Below are 24,884 nucleotides of genomic sequence, written 5' to 3'. Positions count from 1 at the left end.
AGTGCATAGTTCTACATTCATACATAAACACTTGTGACTGAAATCCCTCTTCTGTTCATCTGAAAATGAAAGACGCTGTAGCAAGTAGAATGTTCTTTTCTTCTGTCCATAGCTGGTATAGCATAAAATTAAAATGACTAAAACATTATTGTCAAAACTCTGCATCCTGTTACTATGACACCAACACATTAGCTGGTATTGTTCTTAAAAGATCACACAGGGAGATGAAAGATAGGACTTTGGCATCATTTGTACAAGTATAATCAAACACACAAAAGGAAATGGAAGAGGGAGTCATGGCATTTAGGAACCTCTTTGTTGAGTAAGACTACCCAAGTACGCTGATAAAAGCAATACAAGCTCCTGAAAGATTTTCACAGACTGCGATCTTATATTTTTCAGTTGCAGCTGCAAAATACAACATCGAAAAACATGTCCTGGAGAACAGTGCACAGCACAATAATAACACGATTGTTTCTGCTAACCAGAACACATTGAACCTGCAAGAATTTCTTAAGCTGCTAGTTGGATAAATTGTTTGATACTTCTACATGATTTGTGCTCTTTTGGCATGGAAAGAGCTGCTTAGTCATTACATAGAAATACAGCACAAAACAAAAGATCTCACTCAGTAATTATGAAATTACTACTTCTCAAAGGAAACCTGATGAATAATCAAGATACAGTTCCTCAAGGCTTTAATGTCAACGTGATGAGTGTAAACATTTAACTTTTCTCCCCTTTTCCTTATGTTATATAACATGAAGTCAGTAAATTTAAAATAAATTCTGTGAGGTGGTGTTCCCACCACTGCACAGATGCAAAAGCTGTTTAAATTATAATTTTATACTGAAAATGTCATAAACGTATTGCCAAGATGAGTTGCCTCAGTAAGATGACAGAAAACCAAACTAAAACTGTTGTGTGCTGAATGACAGCTATTATCAGCTACAGCCCTTCCAAAATATTCTTTTGAAATAATGACTTATAAGTTTTGTAAGGCAGAGAGATGTTCAAGTAACTTATTAATATAGGCAGGCACATTGATCTAAAATTACTCCTTCAAGAGAGCACACAATTGCAGTACTGAGCGGTAATAATACTTAAGAAGCAACTGAGAAAAAAAATGATTTCTGCTGGACTTTAATTATCCTCTATAGACCACAAGAGTTTCTATAGGACACGGATAATTCCTTACCCCTTTTTAGAATTCTCTTAACTACAAAAACAGACTTCATGTGTGGAAACAGCCTTTGTAAAATGACATGCTCACATTTACTGCATGAGTATATAAATTGTACAACTGCATTTCTGAGCAGGATTATTCTAATCCTCCATTATACATAGGCTGTGTGCATTACACCCTCACTCACTGTGTATACATAGGCTGTGTGTATTACTCCCTCAATCACTGTGGACGCGTAGTCTGTGTGTATTACTCTCTTACTCACTGTGTAAAAGTAGGCGGTACGTATTACTCCCTCACTCACTGTGTACATGTAGGCTGTGTGTATTACTCCCTTACTCACTGTGTAAACATAAGATGTGTGTATGACTCCCTCACTCAATGTGTACACACAGGCTGTGTGTATTACTCCCTCACTCACTGAGTACAGGTAGACTGTGTACATTACTCCCTCACTCACTTTGTACACATAGGCTGTGTGTACTACTCTCTCACTCACTGTGTATATATAGGATGTGTGTATTACTCCCTCACTCACTGTATATACATAGCCTGACATAGCTGTGTGTATTGCTGCCTCACTCACAATATACAAATAGGGTGTGAGTATTGCTCCCTCACTCACTATGTACACATAGGCTGTACATATTACTCCCTCATACACTGTAAAAACATAGGCTATGTGTATTACTCCCTCACTCACAGTGTATAAATAGGCTGTGTGTATTATCCCTTACTCACTGTGGACATGTAGGCTGTGTGTATTACTCCATCAGTCAATGTGTACACATAGTCTGTATGCATTACTCCCTCACTCGCTGTGTACACATAAGTTGTGTGTATTACTCCCTCACTCACTGTGTATATGTAGGCTGCGTGTATTACTCCCTCACTCAATGTGTACACATAGGCTGTGCGCATTACTCCCTGACTCACTTTGTACACATAGGCTGTACATATTACTCCCTCACACACTGTACAATTATTACTGCCTCACTCACTGTGTACAAATAGGCTGTGTCTTCTACTCCCTCACTCATTGTGTATACATAAGCTATGTGTACTACTCCCTCACACACTGTACAAACATAGGCTGTGTGTATTACTCCCTCATTCACTATGTATAAATAGGTTGTGTGTATTACTCTCTTACTCACTGTGGAAAAGTAGGCTGTGTGTGTATTACTCCCTCCCTCACTTTGTACACATAGGCTGTACATATTACTCCCTCACACACTGTACAAGCATAGGCTGTGTGTATTACTGCCTCACTCACTGTATACAAATAGGCTGTGTGTATGACTCCCTTACTCACTGTGGACATGTAGGTTGTGTGTTATTATTCCCTCACTCACTGTGTATACATAAGCTATGTGTACTACTCCCTCACACACTGTACAAATATAAGCTGTGTGTATTACTGACTCACTCACTGTGTACAAAGATGATGTGTGTATTATTCCCTTACTCACTGTGGACACGTAGCCTGTGTATATTACTCCCTCACTCATTGTGTACAAATAGGCTGTGTGTATTACTCCCTTACTCACGTTGTACACATAGCCTGACATAGGCTGTGTGTATTACTGCCTCACTCACTGTGTAAAAATAGGGTGTTTGTATTACTCCCTCATTCACTATGTACACATAGGCTGTACATATTACTCCCTAACAAACTATGTATAAATAGGCTGTGTGTATTACTCCATTACACATTGTGGACATGTAGGCTGTGTGTATTACTCCCTCACTCACTTTGTACACAAAAGTTGTGTGTATTACTCCGTTACTCACTGTGGACACATAGGCTATGTGTATTACTCCCTCACTCACTTTGCACACATAGGCTGTGTGTATTACTCCCTTACTCACTGTGAACATGTAGGCTATGTGTATTACTCCCTCACTCATTGCATATACATAAGCTGCATGTATTACTCCCTCACTCACTGTGGACACATAGGCTGTGTGTATTACTCCCTCACTCACTTTGTACACATAGGCTGTGTGTCTTACTCCCTTACTCACTGTGGACATGTAGGCTGTGTGTATTACTCCCTCACTCACTTTGTACACATAGGCTGTGTGTCTTACTCCCTTACTCACTGTAGACATGTAGGCTGTGTGTATTACTCCCTCACTCACTTTTTACACATAGGTTGTGTGTATTACTCCCTTACTCACTGTGGACATGTAGGCTGTGTGTATTACTCCCTTACTCAGTGTGGACATGTAGCCTGCGTGTATTACTCCCTCACTCACTATGTATAAATAGGCTGTGTGTACTACTCCCTCACACTGTGTACACGTAGGCTGTGTATATTACTCACTCACACACTGTGTACATGTAGGCTGTGTGTATTACTCCCTCACACACTGTGTACATGTAGGCTGTGTGTATTACTCCCTCACACACTGTGTACATGTAGGCTGTGTGTATTACTCCCTCACTCACTGTGGACACGTAGGCTGTGTGTATTACTCCCTTACTCACTGTGAACACGGCTATGTGTATTACTCCCTTACTCACTGTGTACACATAAGCTATGTGTACTACTCCCTCACACACTGTACACACATAGGCTGTACGTATTACTCCCTCACTCACTGTGTACACATAAGCTATGTGTACTACTCCCTCACACAATTTACACACATAGGCTGTACGCATTACTCCCTCACTCACTGTGTACACATAAGCTGTATGTTGCACATATCACTTTGCAGGACAGGGCTATCTAAGGATAGATGGCACACAGCATGCTCTTGTGCATGTTTTGATACTGAGCAGTAATGCCATTATCTTCACTGTCTGTATATTATACCATTAACCAAAAGATATTTCTCAGTTAACCCTTGAAGTAATCTAAATCCCTTTAAATTGCTACCTGCTTGTGACATTCATAGATCTTTGTCATGTTACTAATATGTAATTAACCCTCTGTAAAAACGCTGAAAATGTGACAAACTCCAAATACATAGAAAACAACTGAAAAAAATCTTACAACATTGAAACACATTTCTCAATGTTTTTGCTGGGGGCAAGCCCCTTGCATTCCCCACACCCAGCTAATTACATATACCTACTCCCTTGTATAAGTATTTATTAATATTTGTTTGCAGGCAAAGTCTATTTTTCAGTGGAGGACCAGAAAGAAATGATCCAAGGTATTATATTTAATGCAATCAATAGATTAATAGTCAGTAGTTCAGAAAAGTTCACTTTTGTCAGTCTTTTTTTAGTGTCGCTCTTATTAAATTTCAGTCTCTTTACTGTTGATGTTACGTTCTTCCAGCCAGTTTTGGTATACCCATACATACATATATATATATATATATATATATATATAGATAGATAGATATATATATATATATATATATATATATATATATATATATATATATATATATATATATATATATACACATATATGTATATATATATATATATATATATATATATATATATATATATATATATATATGCACACACACACACACACACACACACACACACACACACACACACACACACACACACACACACACACACAAACATATCATATAGGTATAGATAGATACACACACGCGCACGCGCACACACACACACACACACACACACACACACACACACACACACACACACACACACACACACGCGCGCGCGCGCATGTGCAAAATGTGGGTTAATTGTTAAGTCACCAAATGACAAAATCATTCACAATTAACTCTCCATACCAAGTCTTGGTGAACTAAAAATAGACTCAAACCAAATGTTAAAATGTGCAGTATCATTACTTTTGCTAGACAATCCCTATTATCATTTTACTGCACAGGGAACATGTCACTAAAACATTACAATTTAGTCAGGGAACTAGGTACTTGAGTTGATAACTTCCTATCTTTTAATTGTCATGTGACAATGGCTGTCAGGAAATCAGTTCCTTTAGCCCAGCTAATTGCTGAAGGATATCATGAGGGTCTAAAGAGGTAATTACTCTGTTATATTCAGCATTGATCAGGCCAAGTATTAAATATAATATCTGATTTGGACTGTATCTCATTAAATAGATCAAATAACTAGAACACCCTTGAAGTTTCTTATCCAGAGGATGAGAGACCTAAAGTCCCTATGCTTCCAAGAGATGCTACAAGCTCTATCCCTTAATTTAGTGTCTTATAGACTCTTGAGGGAAGATTTCAGTTTTGCTTAGAGTGCCATTAAAGAAACAATTTTTCTGGACCTTCTGTATCACCACAAGTTCAACAACTCTACCAGTACTAGCACCTGGGGCCTAAGTCTTCACTAACAGATAAAACACAGTGGAAAATCAGGTTCATAAACCAATTCTTCTGGCACCACTAAAATAAACTTCCCTTGCATGTTAAGTAGCATGATTCACTGTCTTCATTTTAACATCTGTATGATTGGGTGGATATTCACAAATTTACTACATGATTGGCTGTTATGGCACTGCTGTAGTAAGGAGGAGCAGCTGGGTGGATATTCACAAATTTACTACATGATTGGCTGTTATGGCACTGCTGTAGTAAGGAGGAGCAGCTGGGTGGATATTCACAAATTTACTACATGATTGGCTGTTATGGCACTGCTGTAGTAAGGAGGAGCAGCTGGGTGGATATTCACAAATTTACTACATGATTGGCTGTTATGGCACTGCTGTAGTAAGGAGGAGCAGCTGGGTGGATATTCACAAATTTACTACATGACTGACTGTTATGGCACTGCTGTAGTAAGGAGGAGCAGCTGGGTGGATATTCACAAATTTACTACATGACTGGCTGTTATGGCACTGCTGTAGTAAGGAGGAGCAGCCTGAGGGACATTATTGGCAAAGCTTAAATGGTCACATGACTTAATGGCCTTGGAATATCTTATATGTCAGTCTGTGAAACTACCAGAGAGAAATTTTATGTCCATTACACGTATATACTTGTTTGCTCAAAACAGCTACATTCTCAGGAGCATCACACTACTTTCTTCTTCTTTAGACATTTACATTCAGATTTATATATTTGTAAAGGGTTTACTAATAATCAGACTATTTAGCACAGATTTTTAATTTGCTGTCATTTACGTGTAGGAGACAGATGATGGAAATTACATGCTGATATTATTTTCACATTACAGTTAACACAATTCTGTGGCTTAAGTATACATCTCCATTGTAAAGATATGATCCAGTCTAACACAGCACCACTCACAGATAAGACTATTTTAATCATCACTTACAGGAACAACGTTTTAAGGTAACTCTTGACTAGTGCCAAATCTGTGTTATGAGCATGCTTTAGGGAAGAAATGCACCACATTCAGATATCAGTTAAATTTAGGTTGTCCTTCTAAGATTGTGATTATATGATCAATACACTTCATAGTGCCACTTCACATAATAGCAGACCACAATTTTCATTAAGAGTTTGGTCAGGAAATGTTTGTTTTACTATGTGTTGTCTGTAGTTTTATGTGTACCAGAACCAATACTGATAAAAAAAACAACATTTATGTGATATGTTTTATCACAGACAAGTCTGATGTTATACCTTTGTGGAAGTTTAATGTGTCTGACAGTTTGATATCATATTATAAAGCAAATATGAAATTCATTAACTGACATAAATTATTTTGCAAGTAATTTAAATATATATTATGGAGCAGTATAATAATGAAAGAAAAAGTTTAAGATGCTGGTCCAGATGGAAAAAGTCCATTCAGTCTGATAAAGCCCCTTAACCTTCTACTTCCATGCCAATGTTTGGCTTTTCTAAACCATTTCTGTGATTATGGTTTGTTATGGTTGTTTACTTATTAGTCAAAAATATTTTAAAATATAGACATATTATTTTAAAAAGTCTAACTCAAATGAAAATTTGTATCAGTCATATTTTCATTCACTACATTTCTGATTTAGGCAAACTATTTCAGTTGTAGAGTTTTCTCAGAGGTACATACCATCAAATCAGGCTTTGACATAATACTCCACAACAATTCTTTTCTGTTTCTGACAACACACACACACACATGCACACGCACACACACACACACACACACACGTGCACACATACGCACACACACGCGTGCACACGCACACACGCTCGCACACACACGCACACTCACGGACACACACACGCAGTCGCGCACACACACACACACACACACACACACACACACACACACACACACACACACACACACACACACACACACACACACTGTATGGGGATGAAACTGCCCCACTGCTATGGCTTTATATAACATCTTCAAATTCATCATTGCAGTCCAAGAAATGGCATGGTGTTATACCATAAATCAAACCAATGTTTAATACTGATCAAAGAAGGTGACACTGCTTTAGTATAATACATTTACTGAACAATTATTTGATTATGAATGCTGTGACTTGCTGAACAACCACCTCTTACTGTATGTGCCTGATACTTCAATAAGAACGAGGAGAGACAAAAAAGTGCTTCAGTACTGAATAACATGCTACTTTGCAATTTAAATCCCACCTAAACATGTAGCCATCCCTTCTGTTTGCAACAGTGCATTTCAACAATCTCACAATATTTACACAGTAATAAAACAACTTTGTTTCAGCCAGTTCACTGACTAGAAACATTCCTATATGTTATCCCTTTATCAAAGGAGAGATATGTCTATATATTTGTTCCCTAAATAGTTTTAATGTATTATAATAAACGTTCTTTTAGCAAATCAAGTGGATGTCATCAAACATGTGCAAATGTTGTGAATCATATACTCTCAGCATGAGCTACAATATACGCTTACCATCTTCACTGTTTATAATTCTAAACAGCACTGGACAGTGGACAGAGATGGTCTCGCCAATGGCTGCAGGCTGCCAGCATGTGATGTTATCCCACATTCCAGGACACCCTAGAAAAAAAATACTAGCATTTATTTTTGATATACTCTAGCAATCTTTGTTTTACAGGCATTCACATATAACAAAGATAATAATTACTAGCAGAGTTCTAAGCAAACAGGATTAATAGTCACATGACAAATTATAGTTCTTTATACATGCAAATATCTTTTCAATGAAATCTACATTATAAATTTCAGAACTAGTTGCATGTAGGATTCAGGTGCTTTGATTCCTATTATTTACACAGAAAAAATAATACCCTATAGAATGAGAAGACAATCGTTTTGGTGAGCTTCTAATAATTTTTAATGAAAAAAAAAAACAGTAAGCAATGACAACTACAGGATAAAGCTATCTCTTAAGATAGCATACCTTGCAAAGGTGTTAGGACATATTTTTCACAAATCACTTATAGAAAGGATAGTCAGGTCCCTGTGACTTATTCATACCTCCTTGAAAAAATGTCCCATTTTAAAAAATGGAAATGTGTAGAGCATTCGAGCCTAATTTGGGGCACATATATGCTCAGACAGGATGGGGTGCACTTGTCAAGATTAGAGAACCGAATTTTTGAAGCTGACATTTTGCAATATTTGGTAAACACAAAGCAGGACTTTTGCCAGGACACAAACGTAACAATTTATAGACAGCAACATTTGATGCATCTCTATAGGTGGTTAATGCTATTAGAAATAAAAATAACTTTTTTATTGGAAAATTTATAAAGTTCCCACAAGATTGATTTTATTTTTTTTTTGTGAAACATGGTTAAAGAACAATGACTGGAAATCAGATCTGTTAATGTATAAACGTTGTTACTGTAACAAACTTTACAACAACAAGTCAGGTGAAGGTGTCATGATAGGGATTAAAGACAGTTATGAAACCCATGATTATTAAATGCTCAGTGACAATACCAATACTATAGATTGTGTAACCATGATAATAAAGACAATCCTGGAAAATATAACAGTTGGTGAAGTGTATAGACCACTAAAGTGAAGTTCTAATGACCTAGAGGAATTCATATATTTCTTCCATGAAACACAGGATAGAAGAATAATGGAGGCTGGGGACTTAAATTTTCCATAAACAGACTGGAATAATATTGATTTAACATTAATAACAAAAGTATTTACAATGTAGGTTCAGGAGCAACAAAATCTTACCAGGAAACAGATCATACTAGAAACTTTGTGTTCTTAAAGAAATTACAGTTACTTCATATCAAGGTTTACCACTGTTGATGTGCAGCAATCATGGGGTTATAAAGCTTAATTTGTTGCCAGTTAATTCTGCCAAACTGAAGTCTAAACCAATGCACAACGGATTAGTAAAAGATTATATGGAAGAAAAACAGTCACTATGTAAAACTAATTGAAGTGATGCATTCAGTGGAAAAACTGCTGCAGAAATGTGAACAATTTTGAAAAAAAATTGTTAAAATGCAAAAAAAAAAAAAAAACATTTAATATCAGGATCAAGGTACACAATGTCAGTAGCATATATTTCTATAAGAACAACATACTTAAGGTGAGAGACATAATATACAAGAAAAAGAAGTTGAACTACAACTTTGCATACTGAAATAAACATGCTGGATAGGCAAATTAAACTGTATAGGACAAGAATAAGAAAAAGTTGGAGAAAATTTCTATAAAGATATTGAGCATAATAGGAAACCATTTTGTAGATACATAAGATGTGGAAGGAGTAAACACATACAAATGAATAAACTGTGTGTATATACTAAAATGTATTCTCAGACATAATAAATTATAGATATATTTACAAAATGTTATGGAAAGCAGTTTGGCCCCACAAAGGGGGTGATAAATTGTCCTAGCGACATACCGGTAACCTCAGATACTGAAATTAAATTAGATTAAGTTGAAAAAGAACTGTGCAAACTGGATTCAAACAAAGCACATGGAAGAGACAGAATTAATAATATTAATGACCTGGGAACACTTCACAAAACTTACAGTACAATTATATCCATTATTTACTAGTTCAAATAAATATGGGGAAATTCTTCATGATTAGAGAGATGCACTTGTTAAACCTGTCTTTAAGAGAAAGGGGAGTAGGACAAACCCAGAGTCATACAGACCCATAAGTTTACTTTCATGATCTGAAAAAAATAATGGAGAAGGTAATTCTGGATAGGTTATAGTCAGAACTAGAAAGGTTGAATAGAAACCAGATATCAGCATGCATATGCTGAAAAGAGATATATTACCACCTGTAACATGATGTTCTACAACAATATAACAACTATGGATGAAAAAGTATATAGTGTTGTAATTTATATAGATTAAATTTTAGCATTTGACAGGTTCATGCACAAAACCATGACCAATAAATTAGAACAACTGGGTATTGATGGACTCTTGATAGGATGGACAGCTGCAATAGGTCATGGCAAGTATCATACAGCAACTGGACAGGTAAAATTCAAGGTTATAGTCTGGGTGTCCCACTGGGCTCTGTCCTAGGTTCATACTTGTTTAGAAAGTATCTTTTAGATCTATGTTTTTCATCTGAAGTGTTATACAGTCTTTATGCAAATGACTAGAAATTTGTTAAACTGATTACATGTGTTACAGATAAGGCAAGTCTACAAAAGAACGTGACTAACTTGATCATTTGGAAATAAGAGAGACACTGATAAATACATCAAAAAATAAGTATAAGAGATTTAGCAAACATAAAGTGAAAAATGAATATTTAATACAGTACACAGTAATTAGGTTCATAGGTTCATAGGTAGGTACTAGGCTATCTGCCCGAAGGCATTTATAAGCCTAGCCAGAATGTGTTGGCTTTCGCCGCTCCCTTAGATTAGCTCCCTGTGCCTTTGCCCAGCAGAGCCATTGAAGTGATCCCTGGGGTAAGCTTTCTGTTTCCCATCCACTCGTCAAGGTTTCTTTTGAAGATGGTTAGTGAGGAGCTCTGCCTAATGTAGATTGGAATCTTGTTCCAGAGCATGGGAAGTCTCTGGGACAGGAATCTATCCCTCCAGCACGCCTTACTTATTGTTGTGGTGAGGTTTAGATCCCTGGAGCATGTGACTTGAGAGGAAATGGTTTTCTTTAGGTGGACCATGTCCATCAATTCTGGGTTGGACATGGCCTTGTATGTCAGGCAGAGATCACCTCTGAGTAGGCGGTATGCAACCGAGTACAGCTGGAGTTTCTTCAGTCGAGCTGCATAGGGCATCTGCTTGAGGCCAGTGATCCTCTTGGTGAGGAACTTCTGTGGTCTTTCCAGTTGTTGCAGGTGCCTTGTAAGGTACATCCCAAATGGGGCATTGTACTCTATGATGGGTCTGATGAGTGATGCGTAGAGGGGCCCAATGACCTCTTTCGATCTAGATGTAAACCCTTTTGTGATTAGGTGGGCCACATAGAAGGATTTTCTAACAACTTTGGCAATCTGATTATCAAAGGAGAGGTTACTATCTACTTGGGTCCCCAGATCCCTTATTATGTCTTCTGTATTTAGGGGGCTACCACCTATGTGGTAGTTTATGGGTACTTTGTTTTTTCCAAAGGGGATGACTATGCACTTTTTGGCATTTAGCTTGAGACCATGGTTTTGACACCAGGTATCTGTCTCAGTGAGACCCTTTTGGAGGAAGTCTGTGTCAGCTGGAGAGTCAATTATCACCCCTAGTTTGCAATATTCTGCAAACTTGGTGAGCCATAGTCCTCCTGTGCTTGCCTGTACCTCTGAGAAGTACATGCCGAACAGGAGGGGTCCTAGGACTGAGCCCTGGGGAACGCCACTTGTAACAGGTTTAGAATCAGACCTAGCTCCTGCAACTCTTACCATGTGAACTCTGTCCATGAGCCAGATGGCAACCCATCTCATGACATAGGGGTTTATGTTCAGGCTGGTGAGCTTGTCTATAATACCTGAGTGGGGAATAGTGTCGAAGGCCTTTGTGAGGTCTAGGTAGGCTGTGTGGACCACCTTTCCCTCATCTATAGCCTTGGCAACTGTCTCAAAGAAGTCCACCAGGTTTAGGAGGCAAGATCTGCCCTTAACAAAGCCGAACTGGGTTGGGTCCAGTGTTTGGAGGTTTCCAATATCTCTGTTAATGAGATCCATGATGGTGCGCTCCATAGCCTTGCAGACCAAGCTAGTCAGGCTTATAGGATGATAGTTCCCGGGGTCCATTGTGGCTCCACCTTTGTGGAGAGGAATAACCGTTGCTGTGCACCACTCTGTGGGCATATAGCCTGTGGAGAGGCTGAGTTTAAACAGTGTATTTAGGTGAGGGGTTAGTTCATCTTTCAGCTTGTGTAGGATGCAGCCTGGGACACTGTCCCATCCCATTGATGCTGTGTTTTTGGCTTTCAAACGGCTGTTTTAACCTGAGTGTCTGTGATATCAGGGGCACTACATTCTTCTGGTATAGTTATGGGCCCTTTTGGGGATGAGAGGGGGGTGAAGTTACCACTGGACCTGTCTGCCAGGATGTTGGCTATATCGGTTGGTCCAGTGTATTTTGTGCCATTCTGCACTAACTCTGAGCAGATCTGAGAATTGCCACTTAGATTCTTGACATAGCTAATTGTTATGGCTAGGCTTGTATAGGCCCTAGGGCTGATAGCCTAGTACCAACCTATGAACCTATGAACCTAAGTGGCTAAAAAATGGAACTCTGTCCCCACTAGCATTCAAAACACATCATCCAAAGCCTCCTTTAAAGACCTCATCAGGCAACATCTCAAGTAAAGTTGGCAGTGTCATGTTTGCTCCCCAGGATAGTGAAAGCGGATAAGGTACACATACTAAACCTAGAGTACTTGATAATAGTTTTTAATCTTACTCACAAACACTGGCTAATCTACAATGTATGTACTGTACCTGTGTACTATGTATGTATTCTACCTATGTTCCAAATTTCAGCTGTACACCACAAATCTATTAATTACCTTTATTTTTAAATTAATATTTTTTTTTGTTTGTTGTCTCCACTGTAGCTGTTGATGTGCTGCATACCATTGCAAAAATATGTCTTTTGTAATTTGTGTGTATACTGATCATGTCTAAATAACTAAATGTATCTGTAATTTTTCTATGTGGAGCTTTTCTCCCTGGGCCTCTGCTGAAAAAGGGCCTTTTTGGCTCAGTCAGACACCCCCAGCTAACAAATGTAAAATAAAATAAATAAATCTGAGAAGGTTAGGAAATATCAAAAGACTGTTAAAATAATCTAAGAGCAGTACAGTAACAAACATTTACAATGATTTACATTTCCTTTACCAGGGCAGAACAATGATTATAGCCCAACAAACTTCATGGTCAGAGAAGTTTTTTTATTAAAAAACAAAACAAAAAAACACACAGATGCAGACCCAGTAGGGCCCTATAGCTTTCTTTGGGATTTAGGCATTCTATAAAATTAAAAATCACACTTTTTAAAGTAGGAGGATTTAAGTTGTTAAGGTTATCTTGAATAAGTGTTAGAAGATTAAGAGCTTCAAAGAATTAATTAACCTCAGACTGAACAACAGAGTTTGACTGGAAATTACAAATACTTGCAAACATAGAACGAAAAGTGAAAATGACAAAAAGCAGCAAAAAGTCAAATTTATTCTCGCTCATTTTTAGGGCGTCAACAAAAACCTTCAATAAGTGAGTGTATATAAAGTACAACATTTTCAGCTTTTTTCTATTATTATTATTATTATTATTATTATTATTATTATTATTATTATGTTTCAGTTGTATGACAGCTTGTGTATCAATGTTTTTATTAGTTTTCAGAGTCTTTCTTTAATTTAGGGGATATTTTGCAAGCACCTTAATCCTTATGAGAATTAATTCTGCTGGCCTTGGAAACTGCTGATTTGAATGTCATCATGTGAGAGACAGACATGGAAATGGCAACATTAATAAATGTCGAGGAACTAAAATTCAGAATTATACTTTGTTTCATGAATTGCTCTGACAAGAAAGCCTGGGTGAATATAGGGTGATACTTATATAAAACATAACTTAAATGTTACTATAGTACAGTAATGTGAAACAACTGTTATATGTAATAAAATGTAAAAATGTTATTACTCTTTTATGAAATATAAACACATATCCTACACAAAAGATAGATGAAAAAGAGGACAAAACTCAGAATGCAAGGTATTCCATACTTTGGAAAAGTCTTGCTTTAAGCATAAAGAGACCCCCCCCCCCCCACTTCTTAAATGCAGTCAAGACCAGCATGGATAATTATGTCGGTGACAGGAAATTCAAACATGGAATGACAGCATGTAAACTTCTCAATGGACAGTAGCATATCTCTCAACTGTCATATTTTTGCAGAATGTCCAGATTTTTGCCTCATATTTTCATCTATTCCTCATAAAGTTTGTGGTTTTCTGGCTAATCACTGAGGATTGAAGTCATTACATAATAACATAAATTTGAGTTTTAGACTTTATGTCCTAAAGACACAAGTTCTATAATTCTAACAACATTCTAAATTCATAAGAACAATATTTAAAATTTGTCCATATTTTGGGGCTTTTCCCCCATTATTTTAGGTTTTGTCCAGATTTCTTATGCTAAGAGGTTGAGAGGTATGGCCAGTAGGCTAATTATTTGGCACAAAATCTACAACGCTATGAATCGCTGCTGTTTCACAGAATGGAGCCTTGGTGGTTATAGTTATTTAAGTTTTTTACAATGTTAGAGATGAATTTATACACTGATTTGATGTGCATGTCACCTCATGATTAACTGAGAGTAGACGTTAATGCTATGGATCAGGGATGAAGCCATAATTTTAATATGGATGGACCATTACTTCACCTTCTGTAGCCTGTACCTCTTCTCAGATATGAAATTCCTCCAGATAACAAGCAGTTAACAAATTGATTGACCTAGTCTGACCATTAGAATACTGATATTTATTAATGTCAAATGCAAAATAATTGCCAGCACAGCTAGGAGCTTCACAATTAGCATCCATTCTGGTCTTTATAATTTCCCAGACTGCTGTAGTCAGTGACCCAAAAATTAAATGTCCCTCAACCAAGCCAGTTCTATGGTGCAAATGGATAAAGCCACACAATGTGATTGCTGGAGTGATAGTGGTAATGGTTTACCTTTATAAAGCCGAATCACAGTGGTGCGATTGCTCATATGAGCGAATCATAACCATGAAAGTCAGAACAGCGACAATTCCATATGTTCGAACATCAGCAAATTGAAAAGCAGATTCACTGATTTTTGAACATAAATATCGAAAGATTAAACAAATGCAGTGTAAAGCAGGGGGGCAAGCCCCCATGAACCCCCCATGTGGGGGGCTGTGCACCCCACACCCCACTACTTTAATATTCTAACTCCGAGATCACACTACAGTGGGGAAAGGGACCATTTTCTGATCCCCATATAGTGCAATCTGCCCCAAAATGTCGAATGTGCACTGAGCGAATGTCACTGCGCATGCGCTCATTGCACATTCAAACCTTATTCCGTTCAGCGTTTGCAAACTTTGCAAACTGCCTTTCGGACAATTGCTGTTCGCCCGTATGCAATACGCACACTTGAAGTTAAACCAGTGAAAACAGCTAAGTTGATGAATAAGCCAGTTAGACAGGCGTGAGAGGGAGTGGTTGACCACACCTACCCCATGAGAAAAAGCTGGTTCAGTCATGTCACAGAAGTGCACTCTGAAAAAGATGCAAAGTTTATTTATTCATTTTACGTTTGTTTACCAGGAAAGTGTGACTGGGACAGAGACCATTTGCAGCAGAGGATTGGGGAGAAATGCTCCGGATGCATGTCTTTGGAATGTGGAAGGAAAAAGGAGGACCTAGAAGAAACTCAACTGAATGCAGGGAGGACATATCAAACCAGAGACCCTCTTGCTGTGAGGTGGCAGTGCTAACCACTGCACCAGTGTGCCATCTGGACATGAAAACATGTGTCCATCCAAAGAGTAGTACTCACTGTATCATGTCACTACAGGTGCACAATGCACAATGCCAGATCACCAACAGGCAGAAAGCACAGGAATCTTGTGAAATCCCCCTCACCCCATGCAGGATATCAGCTACTGCTGCCAGCTTTGCTTGCTAATTTCTTGTGACCTCTCATTCAGGAAGGAGAGGAGAAAGAAATGAACTAATCAGGAAGTAATGAGGCTTGACAACTGAGAGAAAAGGGAACTGAACTAGTAATATCTTTTTAACTCACTATGACCTCTACTCTCAAGTCAGTACTCCTGTGGTACAATTTAGACCTGTAGCAGCTTTCACAAGGTTTCTGAGAGCTTTATAAATATACTGAGCCTTAAAACTGAAATGTAATCCCTCGCAAGCTGAGGACAGTAACAAACTGCATCTCCCAAAAGACTTCTCTACTGAATTACCTGTCAGTTGTCAAATATTTGTACAGTTTTTTGGGTCTATATTGCATCGTGATAGGGGCTGTTCATCGAACCCCCTTTCATCGACACATAATAATCGAAATATCAAAACCCCAAATGGCCACATAAGCTAATTTTTTCCCAGGGGAAAAAAATCTCTGGGCTGTCATTGGGAATTTGCCCTTTCCTCGACTGTAATCTGATCTCTGAGTTGCTATATTTAGTGGGCAGAGAGTGGGGGGCAATTTTTTTGTGTGTTGGCTAAGCAATTTTTTTCCCCTGGGAAAAAAATTCAATCATGCACCATTTGGGTTTTGATATTTTGATTATTATGTGTCGATGAAAGGGTGTTCGATGAACAGCCCCTTTGATGATGTAATATAGACCCCTGTCTTTCACACACAGCTCATCACAGTGAAGTCACTTAAACATCTACAAGCAATCTTAATATAGAATAGTGATAGAAACACCCACTCAGATTCACTCAGAATGCTTTAATACCCCTGTCTCTGCTAAGTCAGACAAGTGAAAACAAGCATGGAAATTTTCACTTGTTAATATGCATCATTAATGTACTTGAGCACTGTGATATATGTTACTAGCCTTTTACCAATTATTGTCATTGAAAAAGTACTGTGTTATATGTTACTAGCCTTTTACCAATTATTATCATTGAAAAAGTACTGTGTTATATGTTACTAGCCTTTTACCAATTATTGTCATTGAAAAAGTACTGTGTTATATGTTACTAGCCTTTTACCAATTATTGTCATTGAAAAAGTACTGTGTTATATGTTACTAGCCTTTTACCAATTATTGTCATTGAAAAAGTACTGTGTTATATGTTACTAGCCTTTTACCAATTATTGTCATTGAAAAAATACTGTGTTATATGTTACTAGATTTTACCAATTATTGTCATTGAAAAAGTACTGTGTTATATGTTACTAGCCTTTTACCAATTATTGTCATTGAAAAAGTACTGTGTTATATGTTACCAGCCTTTTACCAATTATTGTAATTGAAAAAGTACTGTGTTATATGTTACTAGCCTTTTACCAATTATTGTCATTGAAAAAGTACTGTGTTATATGTTACTAGCCTTTTACCAATTATTGTCATTGAAAAAGTACTGTGTTATATGTTACTAGCCTTTTACCAATTATTGTCATTGAAAAAGTACTGTTATATGTTACTAGCCTTTTACCAATTATTGTCATTGAAAAAGTACTGTGTTATATGTTACTAGCCTTTTACCAATTATTGTAATTGAAAAAGTACTGTGTTATATGTTACTAGCCTTTTACCAATTATTGTCATTGAAAAAGTAATGTTATATGTTACTAGCCTTTTACCAATTATTGTCATTGAAAAAGTACTGTGTTATATGTTACTAGCCTTTTACCAATTATTGTCATTGAAAAAGTACTGTGTTATATGTTACTAGCCTTTTACCAATTATTGTCATTGAAAAAGTACTGTTATATGTTACTAGCCTTTTACCAATTATTGTCATTGAAAAAGTACTGTGTTATATGTTACTAGCCTTTTACCAATTATTGTCATTGAAATGTACTGTGTTATATGTTACTAGCCTTTTACCAATTATTGTCATTGAAAAAGTATTGTGTTATATGTTACTAGCCTTTTACCAATTATTGTCATTGAAAAAGTACTGTGTTATATGTTACTAGCATTTTACCAATTATTGTCATTGAAAAAGTACTGTGTTAAATGTTACTAGACTTTTACCAATTATTGTCATTGAAAAAGTACTGTGTTATATGTTACTTGCCTTTTACCAATTATTGTCATTGAAAAAGTACTGTGTTATATGTTACTAGCCTTTTACCAATTATTGTCATTGAAAAAGTACTGTGTTATATGTTACTAGCCTTTTTCCAATTATTGTGATAGACAAAGTATTATTTACTCAAGTCAATTATCTGTTGTATTTTCTGATGAGCTACTCTGCTCAGATCACATGATCTCAGTTCAAGTTTGTTAATGGTCTACCTGATAAATAATTTCTATCTACTGCAGCAAAGTACATTTTACTTTTCTCTTTGCAGTGAGTAAACTAATTTGTAATTGTTATCACCATACCTCTCAAGTGTCCAGAGTTTTCCAGAATGTCCATATTTTTGACTCATATTTTGGTCTGTTGTTCATAAAGTGTGTGGTTTTCTGGCAAATCAGTGAGGACTGAATTCACTAAATACTGAAATATATTTGGGTTTTAGATATCACATTCTTTAGAAAGTGCATGGTAACACTTATCCTTTTAATCTAACCATCTTCTAAGTTTATAAGAGCACTATTTGAAATCTGTCCATACTTTTGGGCCTTTGTCCTCCAATTATGTTTTCCTCTGTCCAAATTTTTTGAGCTAAGAGGTTGAGAGGTATGGTTATCACTTAAACAGAGCCAGTGTTAATGTGGCTAAAAGCAGTTTGATATCTAGCCAGTATACAAGATGGCAAGCCTAAGATGAATAACTGAGAAATACAACAAATGAACAGTCAGCTAAATATAGGTGTCACAGGATGATGGTTAATGTCATTTACTTAAACAACAGTGAAGTCATAAAATACCTCAAAGTTCAGAAATTAAATGGATCCCTTTCAAATACTAGACAGTGATATGATGTAGGAGCATAAACAGGACATATACCTGTGTGCACATTATTCAAATGTCAGCTTGTCAGCAGCAGTTCACACACACAGCCAAACATGTCAAGAATGAAATAAAAACGTCACAATCCAAGGGATTCATGGCAGAATCCAAAAGTTTAGAGGACTGATGCACATCATGTCAAATTCCAAATCCTAAATGGTAGATATAACTGCAACAAAAGACTTCAAATTAATTGCTGTCCTTTATAGGAAATATTGTTATTTCTGCTTTCAAAACTGCATAAATATGTATGTGGGCTTTCTTGGTTAGATTTATGTGCAGTATATGTTTTTGTTTTCAAAAGTACTGAAGATTTTTATTTACTTGTGCTTAAAAAGCATCTTCATGTTATACTCTTGAAATTTTGAGAGTTAAATATTGTCACTTAACATGAACAACGTCCGACTAAGAAAGGCATTTTTGATGCAGTAACTAGACATGAAAGAAAGCAATGTAATTTGCTACCTGCAATTGCCATGTATTTTGTGATTAGTAGCTTCAGATTTTCTATATCAGTCTGGCATGGTTCATACATGATTGGCAGCATTGAAGCAGATGGAGCTTAATTCACAAACATGAAAATCGATGTACCATGGGTACAGGACTCAACATACAACATATCATATAAAGTAAATTAAGAATGACATCATGACGAAGATGTGGGGATAACTGCATGTAATGAACTAACTGCACAAAGATGATGTAAAATGTGGTAGAAGTAGACAAGCTAACAAGAAGTAAAAAGAGAGGCATACAGAACACAATATACCCTGTCAATGGGGCCGACCTGAGAACTAGATGTACTAGGGAGCTGTCAAGGGCACAATTGTTTTTGCATTGGAGAAGGACACCTGCTGACTGGGAATTCTGCTTACCTTCTATGTGTGTAAACCAAAGGCAGGCTCAGCTACCTGGTTGAGAACTGCCATAAGGCTAGCTACTGTATAATAATTTAAAGCATATCCCACCACATAAATATATTGCACCTTGTTAAGGCAATATGATGAGAATGCATCCCTCACAACCTGCTCCAACAAACTAGCATCCAATAGTGTAAGGATTTTATTTCAGAACCAATGAACCTGATGCCAGAGTAAGACATACCTTGGTAAGTGAACACATCAAATATTTGTATGCATCCAATCACTATGAGGCTTTCTACCTGTTAAGTGAGATAAAGCAAATCAACTATATGAATTTTAGACAAAAAGTAACATGTGAGCACTTAGAATCTAACACTCGGTTTGCAGGCAATAGAAGCAATCTATCTATTGAAAGATTTAGTTGAGCTATAAAACATAGCAGTGACAATTGTGTTTCAGCATAGTGGCTTTCAGGATAATTACACCTTTTAGAATGAAAACCATCCTTCACTGTCAATGTACTGCACTGTGCTTAGTGTGCGGCCTCAACTACTCTGCATAGGGAATAAATAATTTGTAACCAGAAGGTGCTTTCTTGAAGCCATAACAGCATTTTGTGCATTGTAGAAGGAAGAACTGAGATTATTTGCGCTGTAATTGCAGTACTTACTGAAAAATGTACATCGTGACAGCTATGCCCTCCATTTTGATATCAAGAAGTCTGTTTTAAGATTATAGTAAAAGTGTTACATGTTCTATATTCTTCATATGGGTTCAGAATCCATATTAGCTTATCAATGGCTGTTTAGATTGAATAATTTTCAGAAATATGAGGGCTGCCTCAAGGTGTAAAGATGTTTGTGTGTGTGTGCATGTGTGTGTGTGTGTGTGTGTGTGTGTGTGTGTGTGTGTGTGTGTGTGTGTGTGTGTGTGTGTGCGGGTATGAGGACTTCTGCATGCAAATGTGTGTGTGGGTGGGTGTGGGTATGTGTGAGTGTGTGGGGGGTGTGAGTGCATGTGTGTGTGCTTGTGTGAGTTTGTGTGTGTGAGCATGTGTATGTGTATATTTTCTATGCTACTACTCAGATATAGTGCTTACTAGATTTGGACTACAAAGCAGATTTTTACAGAATGAGATGTTATAGAGCTGTGTGTCAATTTGGCCAGTGGTCTGAAAGATATTTTGAAAGATAACTTTCAAATTATTTAATAAATCTGTGAAATAGTGTGTGCAAACAATCTGCAATCTGGTGTGTTGTGTTTAATAGGAATCAGTATAAACTGTTCTACACTTTGGAAAATTATATAAGTTTCACCATATGAATAACTCCCATTAAATGGGGTCATTTTTAATGAATGACAATTTAGTAACCAACGTAAGCATCATTATATTCAGTAAGGAGCAGGGTGCCTGCAGGCTGTATGAAAGTCATGCTTGTTTGCTTGGCATATGCACTATCTTTGCAAAAACAAAAAAGTCACTTGCCATCCACAAAGGCATACAAATATGGAAGGCAGATTTTTAACGCAGTTACTGTCAGCTTCAAAATTACAAAGAAGAACTGAATGTTGTGATTATGGCACAAGTCAGTCTGGAAAGATGCTTACAGACGATCTTTTCACCTCCTTTTATATTTTTCTGTTCACAGTGTGACCTCTACTCTCTATTAAAGTGCAGAGTGACTGTCTTCCCAGCATTCTTTACTTTCATCCGTCTTCATTCTCCTGCATTCTCACCAAGTTGCTTTGTAATTTACATAACAAACCTAAATATTGCAAACAAGATACTGCTTGAACTTTTCCTGGAATACATACTTAACTGCACTGATCACCTTAAATCAAGAAGCCAACAAAAACAGCTAATGCTCTGAGAAGCATCTGATTCAGTGTGATTATAACAAAAGTATCAGCTGTCACATCCTTTTGTTGAGACAACTAAAATAAAATGTCATTCACTTGCTTTGGTGTTAGATGTGAAAGATCCTATTATGACAGAGATGGAATTCCCCTGGTATTCAACCAAATTATCCTTAGATGTCATTAATACCAATTTATTATCTCTTGAAAAGGGGCAGTAAGTTTCATAAGATTTGTTCTGTTAACAAAATATAGTATCAAACAGACCTTATTGTAATTGGATAGGGTGTCCATGCTCCCATCACCCAGCACTCCATTTCATCTACTAAAGACCTTGCTCATCCAGTCCCAAATTCTCGTACTTAACCAAGACACTAATAAAAGTGCCACTCCAAATGTTCCATTCCATATTTCATATGTTGGGAACAACTGTCTCTTTTGTGGTCATGCTAAGGGAAGACAAAAACAAATGCCAGGGTCTTCCATACTGGAAGCTCACAATTTCACTGTATGGGAGACATAGGAAAAAAACAGGATAAGGGTCAGGGCAAGTTGAAAAAGTTCATCTCTGGTGCCATGCCTGATAGAGTCACAGTAAATATTCAGTAGATCATGATAACAACCAGGTGGGATAGCAACCTGGCTTCATCATCCATATAAAACAAATGATCTTAATGGAAAGTGTTTGGTATTGAAAGAGTTTTGACGACTAAGGATGAGAAGTAGACAAACAACAGACATAACAATGTTTTCAGCAGTGCAGCCTGTATTTTATGTGGATGAATTAAGATAGCGTATATCACAGCATTTAACCAATAACATAATTTAGGATTTAGACATTAGAACATAACTATAGCAGACATATCTGCAATTATCTCCTAGTCTGCATGTGGCATGATGGAAATCAAACACATAAAGATGATATAGTTAAGCCTAATAATTGAAACAGTACAATAAATATACATTAATGATTCATCTGAAAAAGCATGACTTCTACAAAGAAAGGCCATATTTATTGGACTAGACAACATCTACCTGCCAGTTTGTCAACAACAAGACTTGGAGATCATTGTGGCAATAATTTACCTGCATCTTTCAAAGGTTATTATCGACTTGCCTCACACTGGTATTATAGATACTGTAATTTCTGCTCATGTAAACCTCTAAATTATTGGCTAGGTTGAACAGTGGTTAAGTTAAAGGTCTTGGTGCGTTACTTAACTAGAATGTATGTCAAACTGATAAGCATACAAGCTGGTATCTCACAAGGTTTTATTCTGTGCAATTTCTTTTCAGCATTGTTTTTTGCCTCATTGCCTGTAACATCCACGTGCTGTCTATCCAAAAGATATGGAATGTGGAACCACTTTGTCATCACATAATTACAGTACGATAACAAATGAGGACATAAATAGATAGATTAAAAAAGTGGGTCTTAAATTCACTTGCCATACAAATATGTCAGTAATCTTAGGTTTGACAAAATAATTATGGAAGAAACCAAAGCTATTAACGATTTTGGTATTTTAGTTAGGAACACAGGGTGTTGCTCAGTAGTAGAGTACATGTTTTGCATGTATGAGGGCCTGAGTTCAATCTCCACCATATCCATAGCAAATTGGGGTTTAAATGGACTGATGAAATTATCGTGGGAAGGAGAATAGTGTTTCTGGAACTGAATTCATCCCCAGGTTGTAGAGATTATTTCATGTGGAAGGACTTTACAAAATCTCATCAAGACAACTCTAACAATCAGACTGCATTTCATATATCTTGTAGAAAGGTCGATCAAAAAGTAAAGATGAAGGCCAGTTGCACAGGTTCCACTATAATAATGTCCACACTCCCAGCATACACACACTAGGGTCAGGGTTGGAAAAGAGACATTGTAGGGTCCATAGAACATGGAGACATTCCTATTTGTGGGTGGTTGGCATAATGGTTAAGGTGTTTACCTTGCAGACATAAGGTGCAGAGTCTGATTCTTACATGGGAGAATGGGCTAGTCTTAAAATAGCCCACAAAGACAGTTAGCCTAGGGAATTTCCAAGATGAGGATGAGTGACCACTCTTCCCCACAGAAGAAAGAAGAAACAGTTCACAAAAAAAATGCCTGATAGACTTAGCAAAAGGTGTAGAGACAACAAAACAAGCTGTTTTAAATAATTGAGTTCTTTTTAGATAATTAATTACTTGGCTAATGACCCCAGGGAGACTTTATAAGCTAATCTATGCTCCCCAAGGTGAGAATCAAACTCTATACCTTTTGTCTGTCAGCTAAATACAATAACCATTAAGCCAGTCCATAACCTGATAAGAAAGGGATTATGTATCGCTGCTGTTAAAAATATAACCCCAGAATATCCACAGAGTATCTGTTGCAAGAGTAAGAAGTATGTGACCAATACTTGTAACTCTGTATGAACCACAGAAGGAAGCGAGAAGTATGTGACCAATATTTGTTACTCTGTATGAACCACTGAAGGAAGTGAGAAGTATGTGACCAATACTTGTTACTCTGTATGAGCAACAGAAGGAAGTGAGAAGTATGTGGAAAACACTTGTTACTCTGTAAGAACCACAGAAGGAAGTGAGAAGTATGTGACCAATACTTATAACTCCGTATGAACCACAGAAGTAAGTGAGAAGTATGTAACCAATACTTATAACTCTGTATGAACCACCGAAGGAAGCGAGAAGTATGTGACTAATATTTGTTACTCTATATGAATCATAGAAGGAAGTGAGATACATGTGACCAATATTTGTTACTCTATATGAACCACAGAAGGAAGTGAGATTGGATACATAGTTGTTGCTGAGAAGAGCACTCTTAGCAAACATCATAGAGTGAAACAAAGCTAATTTGGTGAAGACCAGACATTCCCATTCAGGAATGAGTTCCAATTCTGTTACAGTATTAAAAGTCCAAAAAACTGGAAAATTTAAAAAAAGAAAGAATGCAACAAGCTCTAGAAGAAGTATACCTTGGCAAATAG

The 24,884-nt window shown here is 36.9% G+C and overlaps 1 protein-coding gene across 11 annotated transcripts in view; it reads right to left on the bottom strand.

Moving 5' to 3' along the window:
• Window positions 1-24,884, bottom strand: part of LOC122797235 (pituitary adenylate cyclase-activating polypeptide type I receptor-like) — a 1,630,218-nt gene that overhangs the window by 626,792 nt on the left and 978,542 nt on the right. For all 11 annotated transcript variants that reach the window (XM_044066074.1, XM_044066073.1, XM_044066075.1 and 8 more), the window contains one exon: window positions 8,001-8,108. In XM_044066074.1, the coding sequence (XP_043922009.1) occupies window positions 8,001-8,108 (108 nt within the window). The remainder of the gene's footprint in view (window positions 1-8,000; window positions 8,109-24,884) is intronic.

Source organism: Protopterus annectens, chromosome 3.part0 (genome assembly GCF_019279795.1).
Source record: "Protopterus annectens isolate FY-2018-M chromosome 3.part0, PAN1.0, whole genome shotgun sequence".
Classification (NCBI taxonomy): Eukaryota; Metazoa; Chordata; order Ceratodontiformes; family Protopteridae; genus Protopterus; species Protopterus annectens.
Note: the sequence above shows the minus strand (reverse complement) of the source record. Positions and strands in the feature narration are given on the sequence as shown.